This window comes from Saccopteryx bilineata, chromosome 4 (assembly GCF_036850765.1).
Source record: "Saccopteryx bilineata isolate mSacBil1 chromosome 4, mSacBil1_pri_phased_curated, whole genome shotgun sequence".
In the NCBI taxonomy this organism is placed as follows: Eukaryota; Metazoa; Chordata; class Mammalia; order Chiroptera; family Emballonuridae; genus Saccopteryx; species Saccopteryx bilineata.
Window position 1 is genome coordinate 10,956,806 of NC_089493.1, and position 13,888 is coordinate 10,970,693.

General features: G+C 45.3%; 1 protein-coding gene across 4 annotated transcripts in view; it reads right to left on the reverse strand.

Annotated features, from left to right (window-relative positions):
- UNC79 (unc-79 homolog, NALCN channel complex subunit) overlaps positions 1-13,888 on the reverse strand; it is a 246,226-nt gene that overhangs the window by 86,710 nt on the left and 145,628 nt on the right. For all 4 annotated transcript variants that reach the window (XM_066276137.1, XM_066276136.1, XM_066276135.1 and 1 more), the window contains 4 exons: positions 8,772-8,929; positions 4,846-5,027; positions 2,537-2,738; positions 1,357-1,536 (listed from right to left, as the gene is read on the reverse strand). In XM_066276137.1, the coding sequence (XP_066132234.1) occupies positions 1,357-1,536; positions 2,537-2,738; positions 4,846-5,027; positions 8,772-8,929 (722 nt within the window). The remainder of the gene's footprint in view (positions 1-1,356; positions 1,537-2,536; positions 2,739-4,845; positions 5,028-8,771; positions 8,930-13,888) is intronic.

Genomic DNA, 13,888 nt, shown 5'->3' on the forward strand with positions numbered 1-13,888 from the left:
GCTAACTGCCTCGGAGAGTAGGGGCAAGTTTAGTTTTCTTACTGGTCATTAGCATTACATGAAAGATGTTTCCATCACCAAAGTTTTTCTGGTTTTATTTGAATCTCAGGACCATCTGTCAACGTTACTTAAATTCTTAATCTTCAAAATTGTCACGTGAATCAATAAACAAGAAATAACAAGTAACAATCTTTCTATCCCAGACTGATCAGTGAGATCCTAAGAGAGCAAGGGAATTCTGACAGAGATGGTCATCTATTCGGTCTGGGTCTTGGATTCTAGGATCTGACTCAGCGTCACTTGGGCCTCACTTTCCTACAGGATGTTCTCCGATGGGCACCTGTTAGCATCGTTGCTCTCTGAAAAGCTGGATTATTGATTGCTTAAAGGGCTTAAAGGAGTCTTTCAAAGTTCAAAATCCCACATTTCCTTGGTTTGTCAAAAAATAGAGAAAAATGCAATAAATAAAATCAAATCATATTTATGATTAGAAATGGTTACGTTACATAAAGCCGTCAGCTAATAAATGCCAATGAAAAAAGCAAACTTTTCAGCTTCTATCAGAATAAGAAATATGGCCGATGGTGTTATTTTTATTAACTTCACAGCAGTTAAAAATTAAATCATTTAAAGAATTTTATAAGTTACTAATATATTTAAATATGTCCATTCACTAATATGATGATTTAGTTATGCATTTTTAATTATTTTTCACTCATAAGTCATTGCTAAGCATTCGAGTTCACCTAGTGATTTGGTGATTTAAGAAAAATATTATTCTCTTTAAAAGTGTAATACCAAGAAAGACCTTTAGAAAGCAAGTACGTATATATGGTCTTTTTTTTTTTTTTAAAGCTGGCATGAAGCTTGTTTTTATTTTATCTGGTGAAGTTAAGCAGAAATTCAGCCTCTGGGTCTGATCTGTCTTTCTCAGGAGCAACCATTATTATTGGTTTGTCTGGGAGCTGGCTGGGCTGCCTCTCTCATGCACTAAATGAAAATGCCAAAGTCTTGTCCAATCTGGAAGCTCCTAGCTCACTAGGCTGGTGCAAAGCTTCACGTTTGAGGACTTAGGAGCAAATGCGTCTCCTTTCACGCCAAGCATCAATGGACTTGCTGCCTTTCACATTTCAACACAATCTACTGCTGCACCAAGGCTTTGCTTCCCCCCAAAACTGGAAAAAGCCACCCAGGGCACTAACACCCCTGGGGTGACCCTCTAGGGAATCCAAAGGCCAAACCTGGTGACTGAGCTGTTTGCTAAATACACAACTCTCTGTGAACTTTCAACAGGACAAGTCGGCCTCAGGAAGACATCAAACAGACTCAAAAGAAGGATGAAAGAAGATACTCAACGAAGTTTGGAGGTTAGGGTCTCGGGGAGGGAGAGCGCCCTCTTGGACTCCACTGGCCCCTTCACGCTGTCCCTCAGGGAGCGCACACTCTTCTGGCGGTTCCTGGCAAAGCGAGCCCTCTTGATCTTCCACAGGGCGGCATCGCTGAGGTTGGCCACGTTGGTCCTTACAGCGGTGATAGCTTCGCAAAAGGAAGGAGAGGTTATCATTTTCCTCGACTGGCTATGTGATGCAGCTAGCCTGAGACCGACCACCTGCGTGCGTGTATTTTCAGTATTAAGAACCGTCTTTCACGAAGAGGTGGCCCCTTCACCCTCCTCTCTTGATGAAAAGTCTTATATTAAATGTCATGACTGCCCTGGCTGGTTGGCTCAGTGGTAGAGCGTCGGCCTGGCGTGCAGAAGTCCCGGGTTCGATTCCCGGCCAGGGCACACAGGAGAAGCGCCCATCTGCTTCTCCACCTCTCCCCCTCTCCTTCCTCTCTGTCTCTCTCTTCCCCTCCCACAGCCAAGGCTTCATTGGAGCAAAGATAGCCCAGGCGCTGGGGATGGCTCCTTGGCCTCTGCCCCAGGCGCTAGAGTGGCTCTGGTCGCAACAGAGCGATGCCCCAGAGGGGCAGAGCTTCGCCCCTGGTGGGCGTGCGGGGTGGATCCCGGTCGGGCACATGCGGGAGTCTGTCTGTCTCTCCCCGTTTCCAGCTTCGGAAAAATAAAAAAAAATAAAAAATAAAAAGTCATGACTATTGCCTATCGTGACTATCACCTAAATAAAATTAACTTACCTAATTTTATTATTACTGGTTAACTAGTTGAGTAACAAAAGTCTTTTCCTCATCTATTTAGAGCTGTAGGAAACGGATTAATAAGTATGCAGGGTGCAAATATATTTCCCAAACTTGCTCACAAGCATTACAAGTATGACTGAATAATATTTAAGGAACACACAGTCACAAATGGATCTCACAGGTCCTCAAAGAAATGAGAATTATGATGCCAGAAAATAGTTCATCTGCAGATTACTACAGTAGATATTCAACAAACATTTGATGAACTGAGCCCATGAGGTCAAGGCACACTCCATAATGGGAAATTGAACTATGTACATGCGAGCGTCTCCTGATTATCTAACAAGTGCAAGCATAGGAGCTGCGACTCTTAAAGCAAGTTCTTTGTTTTGCTTACTTGTAGGAAAAGGAAATTCTTTATTACAATCCAAATGCAGCTGAGCTTCCAAGGAAAGCGTCTCGAATCTATTGACAAAGAACTCCCAGCTCAATGCAGGAATATCTTGCTTAAGAAAATGCAAGAGTAAAAGCTTGCTCAATATTGTGGGTCGATCTTTAACTACAGTGTCAAACTGGAAGTCAAGACAAAGACACAGACCCTGGGGAAAAAGAAGAAGGAAAACAAAGGAAAGTCAGATGGAAACATCTAAGTTGCTTCAAAGCAAACACACTAAGCAAAATCGGTAAAAGAAGGCAAACTCCTCCATCTATATGTATAATGTAGAAAGAACCAATTAAAATGTTTTCTATTGCAAATGTTGGTAGAAAATATACAAAAGGGAAGCTTCTCCTAATTGTAGAATAACTTTTGAATTTTGACTCAGAGATCTCAATTAAATATGTTATTAATTTTTTTATTCAAATACTCTCAAATCAATGTTTCTTTTTTATCGTCTGTAGTTCCTATAAGAGAAAACATACTTTCAATGCTACATTTTAAACTACACCAAAAAAAACAGATGGTCTTCAATTGCCTTTCAATGCTAACTTCTAAAGTTTAGAGTTAAAATTTCTAAATGAAATTTAGATTTGAGAATTCTTTTAGTAATTCTGAAAGAAAATAAAGTCATCTTCTTGAAAAGTGAGTGAAGCACAAAATCTTAAAAAATCAGAGATGGAATGGATTGAGCCTCTATTTCTCTGGTATATGAGTCTATCACTCCCTTTTTAAAAATACTGTGGATTCATCCAACCATCTTATTAATTCATTCAACTCTCATCTTATGAGTGCCTCATGTTTCAGGCCCTGAGCGAGGGAAGAACATACAGCCACCTAGTCTTATTAAGACCGACAGAGAATGGCCCTGGCTGATTGGCTCAGTGGTAGAGCGTCAGCCTGGCATGCAGGAATCCGGGTTCGATTCCCGACCAGGGCACACAGGAGAAGCGCCCATCTGCTTCTCCACCCTTCCCCCTCTCCTTCCTCTCTGTCTCTCTCTCTTCCCCTCCTGCAGCCAAGGCTCCATTGGAGCAAAGTTTGCTGGGGTGCTGAGGATGGCTCTGTGGCCTCTGCCTCAGGCGTTAGAATGGCTCTGATTGCGGCAGAGCGACGCCCCAAGATGGGCAGAGCATCGCCCCTGGTAGGCATGCTGGGTGGATCCCGGTCGGGCACATGCGGGAGTCTGTCTGACTGCCTCCCCGTTTCCAGCTTCCGAAAAGTACAAAAAAAAAGACCGACAGAGAAGAACTACCCAAAGAACTGAAAGTTTTTACAAGGAAGGGCGTGCATCCACAGGTCGCATAACCCTAGAATTTTTCAGATTAGCCTTTTTGACAAAAAGAACACTAACACTGATTGAGAGGCAGTGTACACACACCACACACAGAGTCAAGAACATGACTTTATTATGAGTCAGACCTGAGTTTGCTCTACCAATTGCTTACTAGCCATGTGACTCTGAAATTACTCAACCTTTCTAACCCTCTACTTCTCTACTTGTAAAATGGGAACACACAAAAGGTTATTGTAGGGATTAAACGAGATCATTTATGATGGGATACTTCAATTCACTGCCCTGGAAACACAATACCTAGTTGATAAATGTTAGCTCTTGCCATTATCAATAGTTAATAATAGCAATATAATAATGAATCATTGCCAATGTGGAAAAATAGATTAGGACTTTGAAGGTTCTAGTCTTGGTTCTCCCACAATTCACTCTGTGTCCTTTAACAAGGACATAGAGAAGGACATTATCTTTCTGAGACTTGGTTTCTTCAACTATAAAATACAGGTGCCAAATAAGATAAATATACAACTCTCCCCAGTTCCCATATTTCATGTTACTTTGGCATTAATTTGTACCGTTGCATTTGGTAGCATATTTACCCTGTCATGATTGGTTTTGATTTATATTATAATTTATTTGATTTCTCTTGGCATCTAGCCTCTGATAAAAGGGCTTTTAGCCAGGAAGCCAGCTAGATGGTATACAATAAACAAACCTAATTTAATAATCTGCCACCAAAAAAGTTACACAATAATTACATCTGTCAGAAGTGATTCAGCACACGAACAAAGACTAAAAGGAAAGTATCGACGAATAAAAAACAAGAAGTCTGTTAATAAGCTGTGGTCCTGGGATGTTTTTGCCTATTTAAAAATTTCCACTGTTATCATCTTCATCAGTATCAGATGCACGTATGTGACGAGTAAGTCAATGGTTTAGTGGAGCGGAGCAGATAACACACACGGAGGGACATCACCTGCAGTGCTGGCCTCTTGATGGTGTCGAGCAGGAGACCCGCCCTGGTAGCCACTGCTGGGTTGACGTCCTCCACAGCCGTCAGAAAGCAGCAGAAGGCATGTGCCAGGGAGTACTTCAGCAGGTGGTTTTTGGTCACTGAGTGAATATCCAGAAATCTGCAAATTACAGCCACTTTTTCCACTGCAATGTGAAAGGCAGAGGACAAAAAAAAAAAAAAAGGCATTTATATTTATACAGATAGTCACGGCCCTGAACCTAGAGAGAGAAGGGTAACTCTGGGCCCCCCAAACACCGATACTCAATACCAAAAGGAAATGCTATGGCCACCTTCATGACTGTTCCGTTTTATGCGTGCAGTAAAGACCATTTCTACTCAGGGCTGTGTTTTTCTGCCAGGCAGCCTTGCTCTGGGTTGCCTTCTTTTTAACGGTCTTCCCCTTTAAGTTCTGGCTGTATTTCAAACTATTCCAAATGCCTCTGTGCTCATTTCTTTGTCCATTCCGTAGAGGTCTCGCAGACAATGCAGGGAGGTGGGAGGTGCCCACCAGTCCGGCTCTAGACTGTGGCCCTCTACTCCACTCTCGGTATGCCATGATGGGAGATGACAACCAGTCCTCCTGGGGCTACAGAGCATATTTCTTCCATGAAATAAATGCTCCCTTACTTGACGGGTTTCTAATTATTCTGTATCTGTATGTTAAATGATTCTAGCCGCTCTTAAAACATAGGTGTAGTAGATGGTGAAGCAATACAGTTCCATGTGAACAAAGATGTTTCAGTACTTTGCTTAAGCTGTTCCAGCAGCTTAGAATATTTCTAAGCTTTCTATTCTTTTCTGCTAATGGGCACTCTACCATCCTTAAAAGTATCTGCTGCTGAAATTCTACATGTTCTGTGACGTCTACTGTGACTTCCTAGAATGGTCTTTCCGTCCCATGAACTCTCGCATTCAGCTATGTCAGTTGAGTGTTCACAGACGGCCATGTGGCATATCATCTTTGTGATCTTGAATTATATTTACACCTTTATAGTTTCTTAACCTCTCACACATTTGTATTTGGTCTTATCAATTGAACTGGGAGCTTCTGAGAGCAGGAGTCTGCTTCTTATACTCTTTCTATTGCTCCCACAGATAGAGCATTTATTCAATAAACCCACTGGTTCACACCCCCACCAGGTACTGTGGAGAGAGGGGAGGAGAAGGGAAATGAACTACACAGGACTGAATGTTTGTGTTCCCCCTCAAAACATTTTTACATGTTGAAGCCCTAATCCCCAATGTGATGGCATTTGGAGGTGTGGCCTGAAGAGGTCATTAGGTTTTGATGAGGTTTGATGGGGGTGGGGCCCCCATGATGGGATTTGCGTCCTTATGAAAAGCAGAAGGAACACCTGAGCTCTATCTCCACCAGGTGAGGACACAGCAAGAGCGTGACCATTTACCAGCCAGGAAGAGAGCCCTCACCAAGGAACTGAATTAGGTGGCACCTTGACCTTGGACTCCTAGCCTCCAGTACAGTGAGAAATAAATTTCTATTGTTTAAGCCACCCAGTCTATGGTATTCTGCTATGGCTGCCCAAGCAGACTAACATGGAATCACTCACAGGTCTTGACTTCAAAGTCAAGTCGACTAAAAAAGGTAAGACAGGTACAATTATAACCAAAATGTAATCTAAAAAGCTATAAATGCTGCTAATGAGGTATGAATAAAATGCCATGGGAGAGTAGAGGATAAAGAAACGACTTTCCACCAAGGAAACCGAGAAAGTGGAGGTCAGTGGGGGCATGTGAAGGTGGCTCAAGTGGGAGCGGCATCTGACAGGCACCTGGAGGGAAGAGAATTAGAAAGTTTCCGGCTGAGGACAAAGGACAGCCACAGTGCGGGCGGGAAAAGCCGGTGGCGGAGTGGAGAGCACCATGGCAGTGGAGGGAGGGGAGTTTCCACAGAGAATGGCCACAGTGTGGGCGGGCGGGGGAGTGGAGAGCGCATGGCAGTGGAGGGAGGGGAGTTTCCATAGAGAATGGCCACAGTGTGGGCGGGCGGGGGGCACAGTGGAGAGCGCGTAGCAGTGGAGGGAGGGGAGTTTCCACAGAGATTGGCCACAGTGTGGGCGGGCGGGGGGCAGAGCGGAGAGCGCGTGGCAGTGGAGGGAGGGGAGTTTCTGCAGAGAATGGCCACAGTGGGGGGGGGCACAGTGGAGAGCGCGTGGCAGTGAAGGGAGGGGAGTTTCTGCAGAAAATGGCCACAGTGTGGGCGGGCGGGGGGGGGGGGGGCAGAGCAGAGAGCGCGTTGCAGGGGAGGGAGGGGAGTTTCCATAGAGAATGGCCAGTGTGGGCGGGCGGGGGGCACAGTGGAGAGAGTGTGGCAGTGGAGGAAGGGGAATTTCCTGCAGAGAGCGTGAGGCAGTGGAGGGAGGGGAGTTTCCACAGAGAATGACCACAGTGTGGGCGGGCGGGGGGCAGAGCAGAGAGCACGTGGCAGTGGAGGGAGGGGAGTTTCCACAGATAATGGCCACGGTGTGGGCGGGCGGGGGGCAGAGCAGAGAGCACGTGGCAGTGGAGGGAGGGGAGTTTCTGTAGAGAATGGCCACGGTGTGGGCGGGCGGGCGGGGGGGGGGGCAGGGGGGGCAGAGCGGAGAGTGCGTGGCAGTGGAGGGAGGGGAGTTTCTGTAGAGAATGGCCACGGTGTGGGCGGGCGGGGGGGGGGGCAGAGCGGAGAGTGCGTGGCAGTGAAGGGAGGGGAGTTTCTGCGGAGAGCGCCACAGCAGTGCAAGGAGGCGAGTGGGTACAGATGCTGCAAACACGTGCAGCTTCACCACGAGAGCCTCTGAAGGTCCGTTTGAGGAGTCTGAACTTTACTCTCCAGACACTGAAAACCCATGACAAATTTTTAAGCAGAAAAACAACATAATCAGAGCTGTGATTCCTCAGATTAATCTGGCAACAGCTGCTGTGTTTATATTTAATGCCTATAAAATGTTGTCAATACATGTTTTTAGCTTAAAAAAAAAAAAGCTTACTCTGATCTAATTGCTTAAAATATCAAGTACTGCCATATACATACACCAGCCCCTGGAAATCATGGGACATTAAAAAGCAAGAACTCTTGAGGGGACCAGAGATTAGGAAACTGGACTCTGACGTATAATAGTTAACTCACCTGGTGGAGCTTCCATTTCTTTGCCCAATCTCTGAGAGGCTGAGAGACACAGAACCACTGTGACAGGCACACTGTGGTATGCCAGCCCTGCCGGCTGCCGGGGAATGGAAGTGCTGGCAGAGGGCAGTGACGGTGAAGCCAGCAGATGGCAGGCTGAGAGGGCACTTCCCCGTTCCTTCCTTACTACCCTCCTCTGAGAAGCTGGCATGCTAAGCTCCGGGACCCTGTACCCATCACTGCCCCTGACTTGATCCCTGATGCTTCGTGCCAAGGGTGTAACAGCAGCACTTGTCAAACTCCACTGAATTACCTGGAGAACATGTTAAAAATGTTGATTCCTGGCCTTATTTTCTGAGATTTTCATTCAGTAGGCCTAAGACGGGTCCCGATAATCAGTGTTTTTAACAAAATTCCCAGTTATTCTGATACAAGTAACCCATTTGGTTGACTACATGACTGATCACTGGAGGCAGGACCCGTTTGAAAGTAAACAAGAGTGGAGTTAGTAAATATACCTGGAAGACAGGCACAAACCGGGACTATCCTCGGCAGACTAGACAGGGTCACCCTACCGGAGGGCCGCTACAGAATACTGGTACCGAGGAAGCTTAGCTAGGTAGAACCAACGAAGAACACCAGCAAGCTAGACAATGCCCTTCAGTGATGAGAAGGGAGGGGAGAGGAGGGCCAGAAAGAGGTCTCGTCACTGGACATCTGGTCTACACTGAGATCCGGGGAGAACGGTTAGCTAATACAGAGCTACCTGCTTCAAACCTCATCTTCCAGTCTTTGCTGTTGAAATTGCCATTGATGATTGTCCAGAAGATGTCAGCACCATGAGGAAGTGACAAAGCATGGAGGAGGAGGGGGACCGCCAGTGAAGACAGCTGGGAGAACTCGGACTTGACGACTCTCCACAGGCTGGAAACCAAGGGGAAGCAAAGCCGTTACAGTCGCGATGACCCTTCTAGAAAGACAACACTATTATCTCAATTTATAAGAGGTATAATTAACAGGTAGCTGGTCAGAATGCTTCTGTGAGTGAAATTACATTCAACCATGAGACTATAATCCTCTCATTAACTTTTCCTAGGTTCTGTTCTGTTAGTGTTTTTTTTAAAAGCAATCACTTTTATGTAGCAACATGGAAAAACACCACTTAACGTTACATTTTTAACATAAAAATTTTTAATTGTAGGCTTTAAATTACGGTATATAAGTGAACAATGACTATTAAATAGGACACAAGGTTGATATCAGTTATGTTAAGATGATGAAGTGACAGGAATTTATATATTTTTTTCTTATACTTCACATCTGGGGTATTTTGTCGGTTTTGCCCACCCAGCAGCCTTTTCCTTTTATTATTCTAGCAAGAAACAACCCTTTTTCTATTAAGAACAGCCTCTTCAAAGGGCAGGCTGTCAATCAAGCCCCCCATCCTTTTCCTATTATAAGAGTGAACTCAAACCCATGCTGATCGAAGTGCTTCAATGCCGTGAACAGAGTGACTAGTCTACAGGTGGACACACAACGGAGGTGTGGGGATGCTGGAGTCCTTTTTTCAGGTGTCAATATGGACTCTAGGGCAGAAAGATCCCTCCTTCTCACAGGGACAGCCTCCTGAGAAGAAGCCAACACAGATGGGATGAGGCTGAGTGCTGGGGAATGAGAAAAAGAGGAGAGGAGAGGGGAGAGAGAGAAAAGAGAGAGAGAGAGAACCCCAGTAATACCTTGCACGTACTAGTCATGCTTAAAACATATCTTCAGGGCCCTGGCCAGTTGGCTCAGTGGTAGAGTGTCGGCCTGGCATGCAGGAGTCCCGGGTTCGATTCCCAGCCAGGGCACACAGGAGAAGCGCCCATCTGCTTCTCCACCCCTCCCCCTCTCCTTCCTCTCTGTCTCTCTCTTCTCCTCCCGCAGCCAAGGCTCCATTGGAGCAAAGATGGCCCGGGCGCTGAGGATGGCTCTGTGGCCTCTGCCTCAGGTGCTAGAATGGCTCTGGTTGCAACATAGCGATGCCCCAGATGGGCAGAGCATCGCCCCCTGGTGGGCATGCCGGGTGGATCCCGGTCGGGCGCATGCGGGAGTCTGTCTGACTGCCTCCCGGTTTCCAGCTTCAGAAAAATACAAAACAAACAAACAAACAAACAAAAACCATAACTTCAGAATTATTCTGGTAGAAACCACTGGTCAAAAATGTACCTTAGCAAGCTTACTAAGTGCCTATCAATTTCTACCAGAATAATTCTGAAGATTTATTTTTAGTAATAATATATTATTGGTTTCGAATTTTTCAGTCATTTATTTAAAATATGCTTTTTTTGCCTGACCAGGCAGTGACGCAGTGGATAGAGCATTGGACTGGGATGCAGAGGAGCCAGGTTCGAGACCCCGAGGTTGCCAGATTGAGCGCGGGCTCATCTGGTTTGAGCAAAAAGCCCACCAGCTTGAACCCAAGGTTGCTGGCTCCAGCAAAGGGTTACTCAGTCTGCTGAAGGCCGCAGTCAAGGCACATATGAGAAAGCAATCAATGAACAACTAAGGTGTTGCAACGTGCAATGAAAAACTAATAATTGATGGTTCTCATCTCTCTCCGTTCCTGTCTGTCTGTCCCTGTCTATCCCTCTCTCTCTCTGAAAAAAAAATATATATATGCTTTTTATTTGTTTATTTTTATCATTTTATTTTGTTTTCTATTTGGCTCTAGAGTTAATCCAGAATCAAAACTATGTGTGACTTTAAAAAAACTCCTAATGTGTCACTAAAAGGTGGAAGGAGTGACATGTTATCTCCATTTAAAGAGAATACATTGCGCCTGACCAGGTGGTGGCGCAGTGGATAGAGCGTCGGACTGGGATGCGGAAGGACCCAGGTTCGAGACCCCAAGGTCGCCAGCTTGAGCATGGGCTCATCTGGTTTGAGCAAAGAGCTCACCAGCTTAGACCCAAGGTCGCTGGTTCCAGCAGGGGGTTACTCGGTCTGCTGAAGGCCCGCGGGTCAAGGCACATGTGAGAAAGCAATCAATGAACAACTAAGAAGTCGCAAAGCACAACGAGAAACTGATGATTGATGCTTCTCATCTCTCTCCGTTCCTGTCTGTCTGTCCCTGTCTATCTCTGCCTCTGTAAAAAAAAAAAAAAAAAAAAGAGAGAATACATTGCGGTACAAGTCACTGAAGTTGCTGGTACCTCAGAAGATAGAGCAGACCTATAGGATGAAAAGTTTGAATTTTTCAAACACTGTATGTATGCTTCACCTAAGTAGTGGAAATCAGACAAATACGGATCTAATCCCAACCCTGCCGTGAAGTAGCTGGGTAACCAAGTGTAAACATAACTTGTCTGAACTTCCACTTCTTTCCACTGTTGGTTGTATTAAGTGCTTAATGCTTGACACATAGTAGGTATTCCAAAACCTACTAATTCCAAAACACAATTATTGCCATCATAAGGCTGAGGATGCTGATGCTCGTACATAACAGACCCTACAGCAAATGCAAAAGGAAAAGAAGACAGCTCTGCCCTCAGGGAACCTTCACTTCAGTAGCAGGAGGCAAACCATAGGGGCAGTGCAAGACACCCCCTCAGTGACAAAAACCCCTGGGCTCAGCCAGCCCCCTACGGCTTTCTCAGTTCCCTGAAGCAGCTTTATTTGAGAGAACAGAAGAGTCTCCTCTCTCCAGATCCTCTCATTGTCCATCATGGTTTTTGAGGAAAAAATCTGGCCATGTAACCCAAAGGCTGAGGCAGAGATTCCATGGCACCAATGGTCCATCTGTCACAAATACATATAGGAGGGAGGCGGCTTCACCAGCAGAAGTCAGCCCATTCCGCTCTCCTGGGATGAACAGTGCTTCTACCTAAACCCTGACCCTGCTCCTTCCCTGTTCTCATCTGCATTTGTTGCTTGTCTCACCCGTTACAGCGACCCCTTCAGGGCACTGTCACTCTTCCCCACATCCAGGTCAGCCGTGTCCACCCTTCCCCCAGCTCCGCCCCTTGCACCTGTAGAAGCCCCATTTTACTATGAGAAGACTTCTTTAGACTTCACTCTCCCACAGTATGCTTCTGTCTCGGGGTGAATACTGGCCCCATCCCACCAAAAAACCCCACACCCACCCAGACCTCAGAATGTGACCTTATTGGAAACAGGGTCTTTGTAGATGCTGCCACCTTTCTCTCAACCACACCCACCTCCTGAAAGCACCCAGGACAAAGGATCACGAGGCCCTACTGACGTGTCCACCACGAACTGGTACTCGCTAACTTCCGCTGGGCCCGAAGCTGACAATGCTTTGGCTATTTCATGTTGACTCCTTACTGCTTTCTTCCTGCGGGCTGTTCCATTATTTTTTTCATTCCATGTTCCTTCAAGCTCCCAACCCAAACACTGTCCCCTCCCCCTCAGGAGAATGCAGCAGCACCTCCTATTCTTAAGGTGCCAGTCACCTACTACGAGCTCCCCTTAACACTTCCTTTCTCTTTTCCTCAAACGTATCTCCTTTCACAGGAAAGAGCATCCTCCTCTTTTCCACCCACCCTTCGATCTTGCGTGAATACTCTTGCCTTCCAGGACCTGGCTCCCTCAACTACTCCTTTTCCTCTGACCCTTTCTCACTGACCATAAACAGGTTCAGTCCATTCTTCTTAACCTCCTCCACATCCACACCCTTCCTCCTCTAAATATATGCTCTTTCCCTTCCTTTCCTAACAGGCTCTTTAGAAGAAAGCTCTTAGGCCCTCACACCCTGTCTTTGCACTCCCCTCAATTTCGGGTGGTTCCCAAGGATCTCTCTCTTCTCCACACTCATGCTGTTAAGGTACAACTCTGATACTGTTCACTGTTTAAAGAACTTCCACAGATCTCCAAACATTATTAAATAAAGTCCTTCTGTTCAAGGCCCTTCACACGTGGGTCCCCACCTACTTCTCCAGCCTCATCTTCCATCACCCCCCTGAAATCACACCATGTAGCAAAAATAAAGCCCTAGGATCACCGAAGCGTGCCTACTCCTTTCTCATCCCTTCTTCCAACTCCGCCGTCTGGTTACTCTTGGCCTTCCCGTGTTCTACAAAATGGCCTGCCTATCTCCAATCTCCGCCTGTCAAAATTCTATCATTATCACAACGGTGTCTGCTCCTGAGGCTTCTCTGATCATCTGGAAACGACCTCCTCACTATGATTTTACAAAATAGTCATCCATCACACATTGACAGTAACTCATATATACATAAGGTGACTGTGTGTCTTAGTTTACCCAAGACCTTAGTCTACTCTATACTTACTGTTTGCAGTTATAATAAAGAGCATCCCCTCTTCACTCTCAAAAGTATAGCAATTTGAATAATACTTTTGAATGAATGAATGAATAAGTAAATGAACAAAATGAGTAAAGACAAAGAGAGTCTCAATGTGGTTTTGTCACCAACTTAATCCGAACTAACCTTTTCCTTTTTTAAATCACCTCGTGGCCTTACATATAAAACAAGGATGATATTTTTCTGACTTATTTCCAGGAAAATTGTAACAGTTATTATAAGGTTCTCAGGAAGAAAAACACTATGTAAATCCAGGACTATATTTTATTATTTTCCTCAGAATGCCAAGGCAAGCCTTTAAAAATACCTTCTCAGGTCATATATGGAGAGATTTTTAGATGTCTATTAGCAGTTCTAGTTCAAACAAGAAATTAAGTCCTCACTCAGCTATACTGGGAGAATAGTAACTTAGCACCTGTTGACATTTTTGTAGAGTATGCCATATTCTTAAGCCATCTAACAACAGAAGGGTGTAAAACAATCTTTATTTTGCCTTTTCTATTTCTATAGTATCTAGCAAAGAAAACTATAATTAATCATGTTGATGTACTTAAATAAT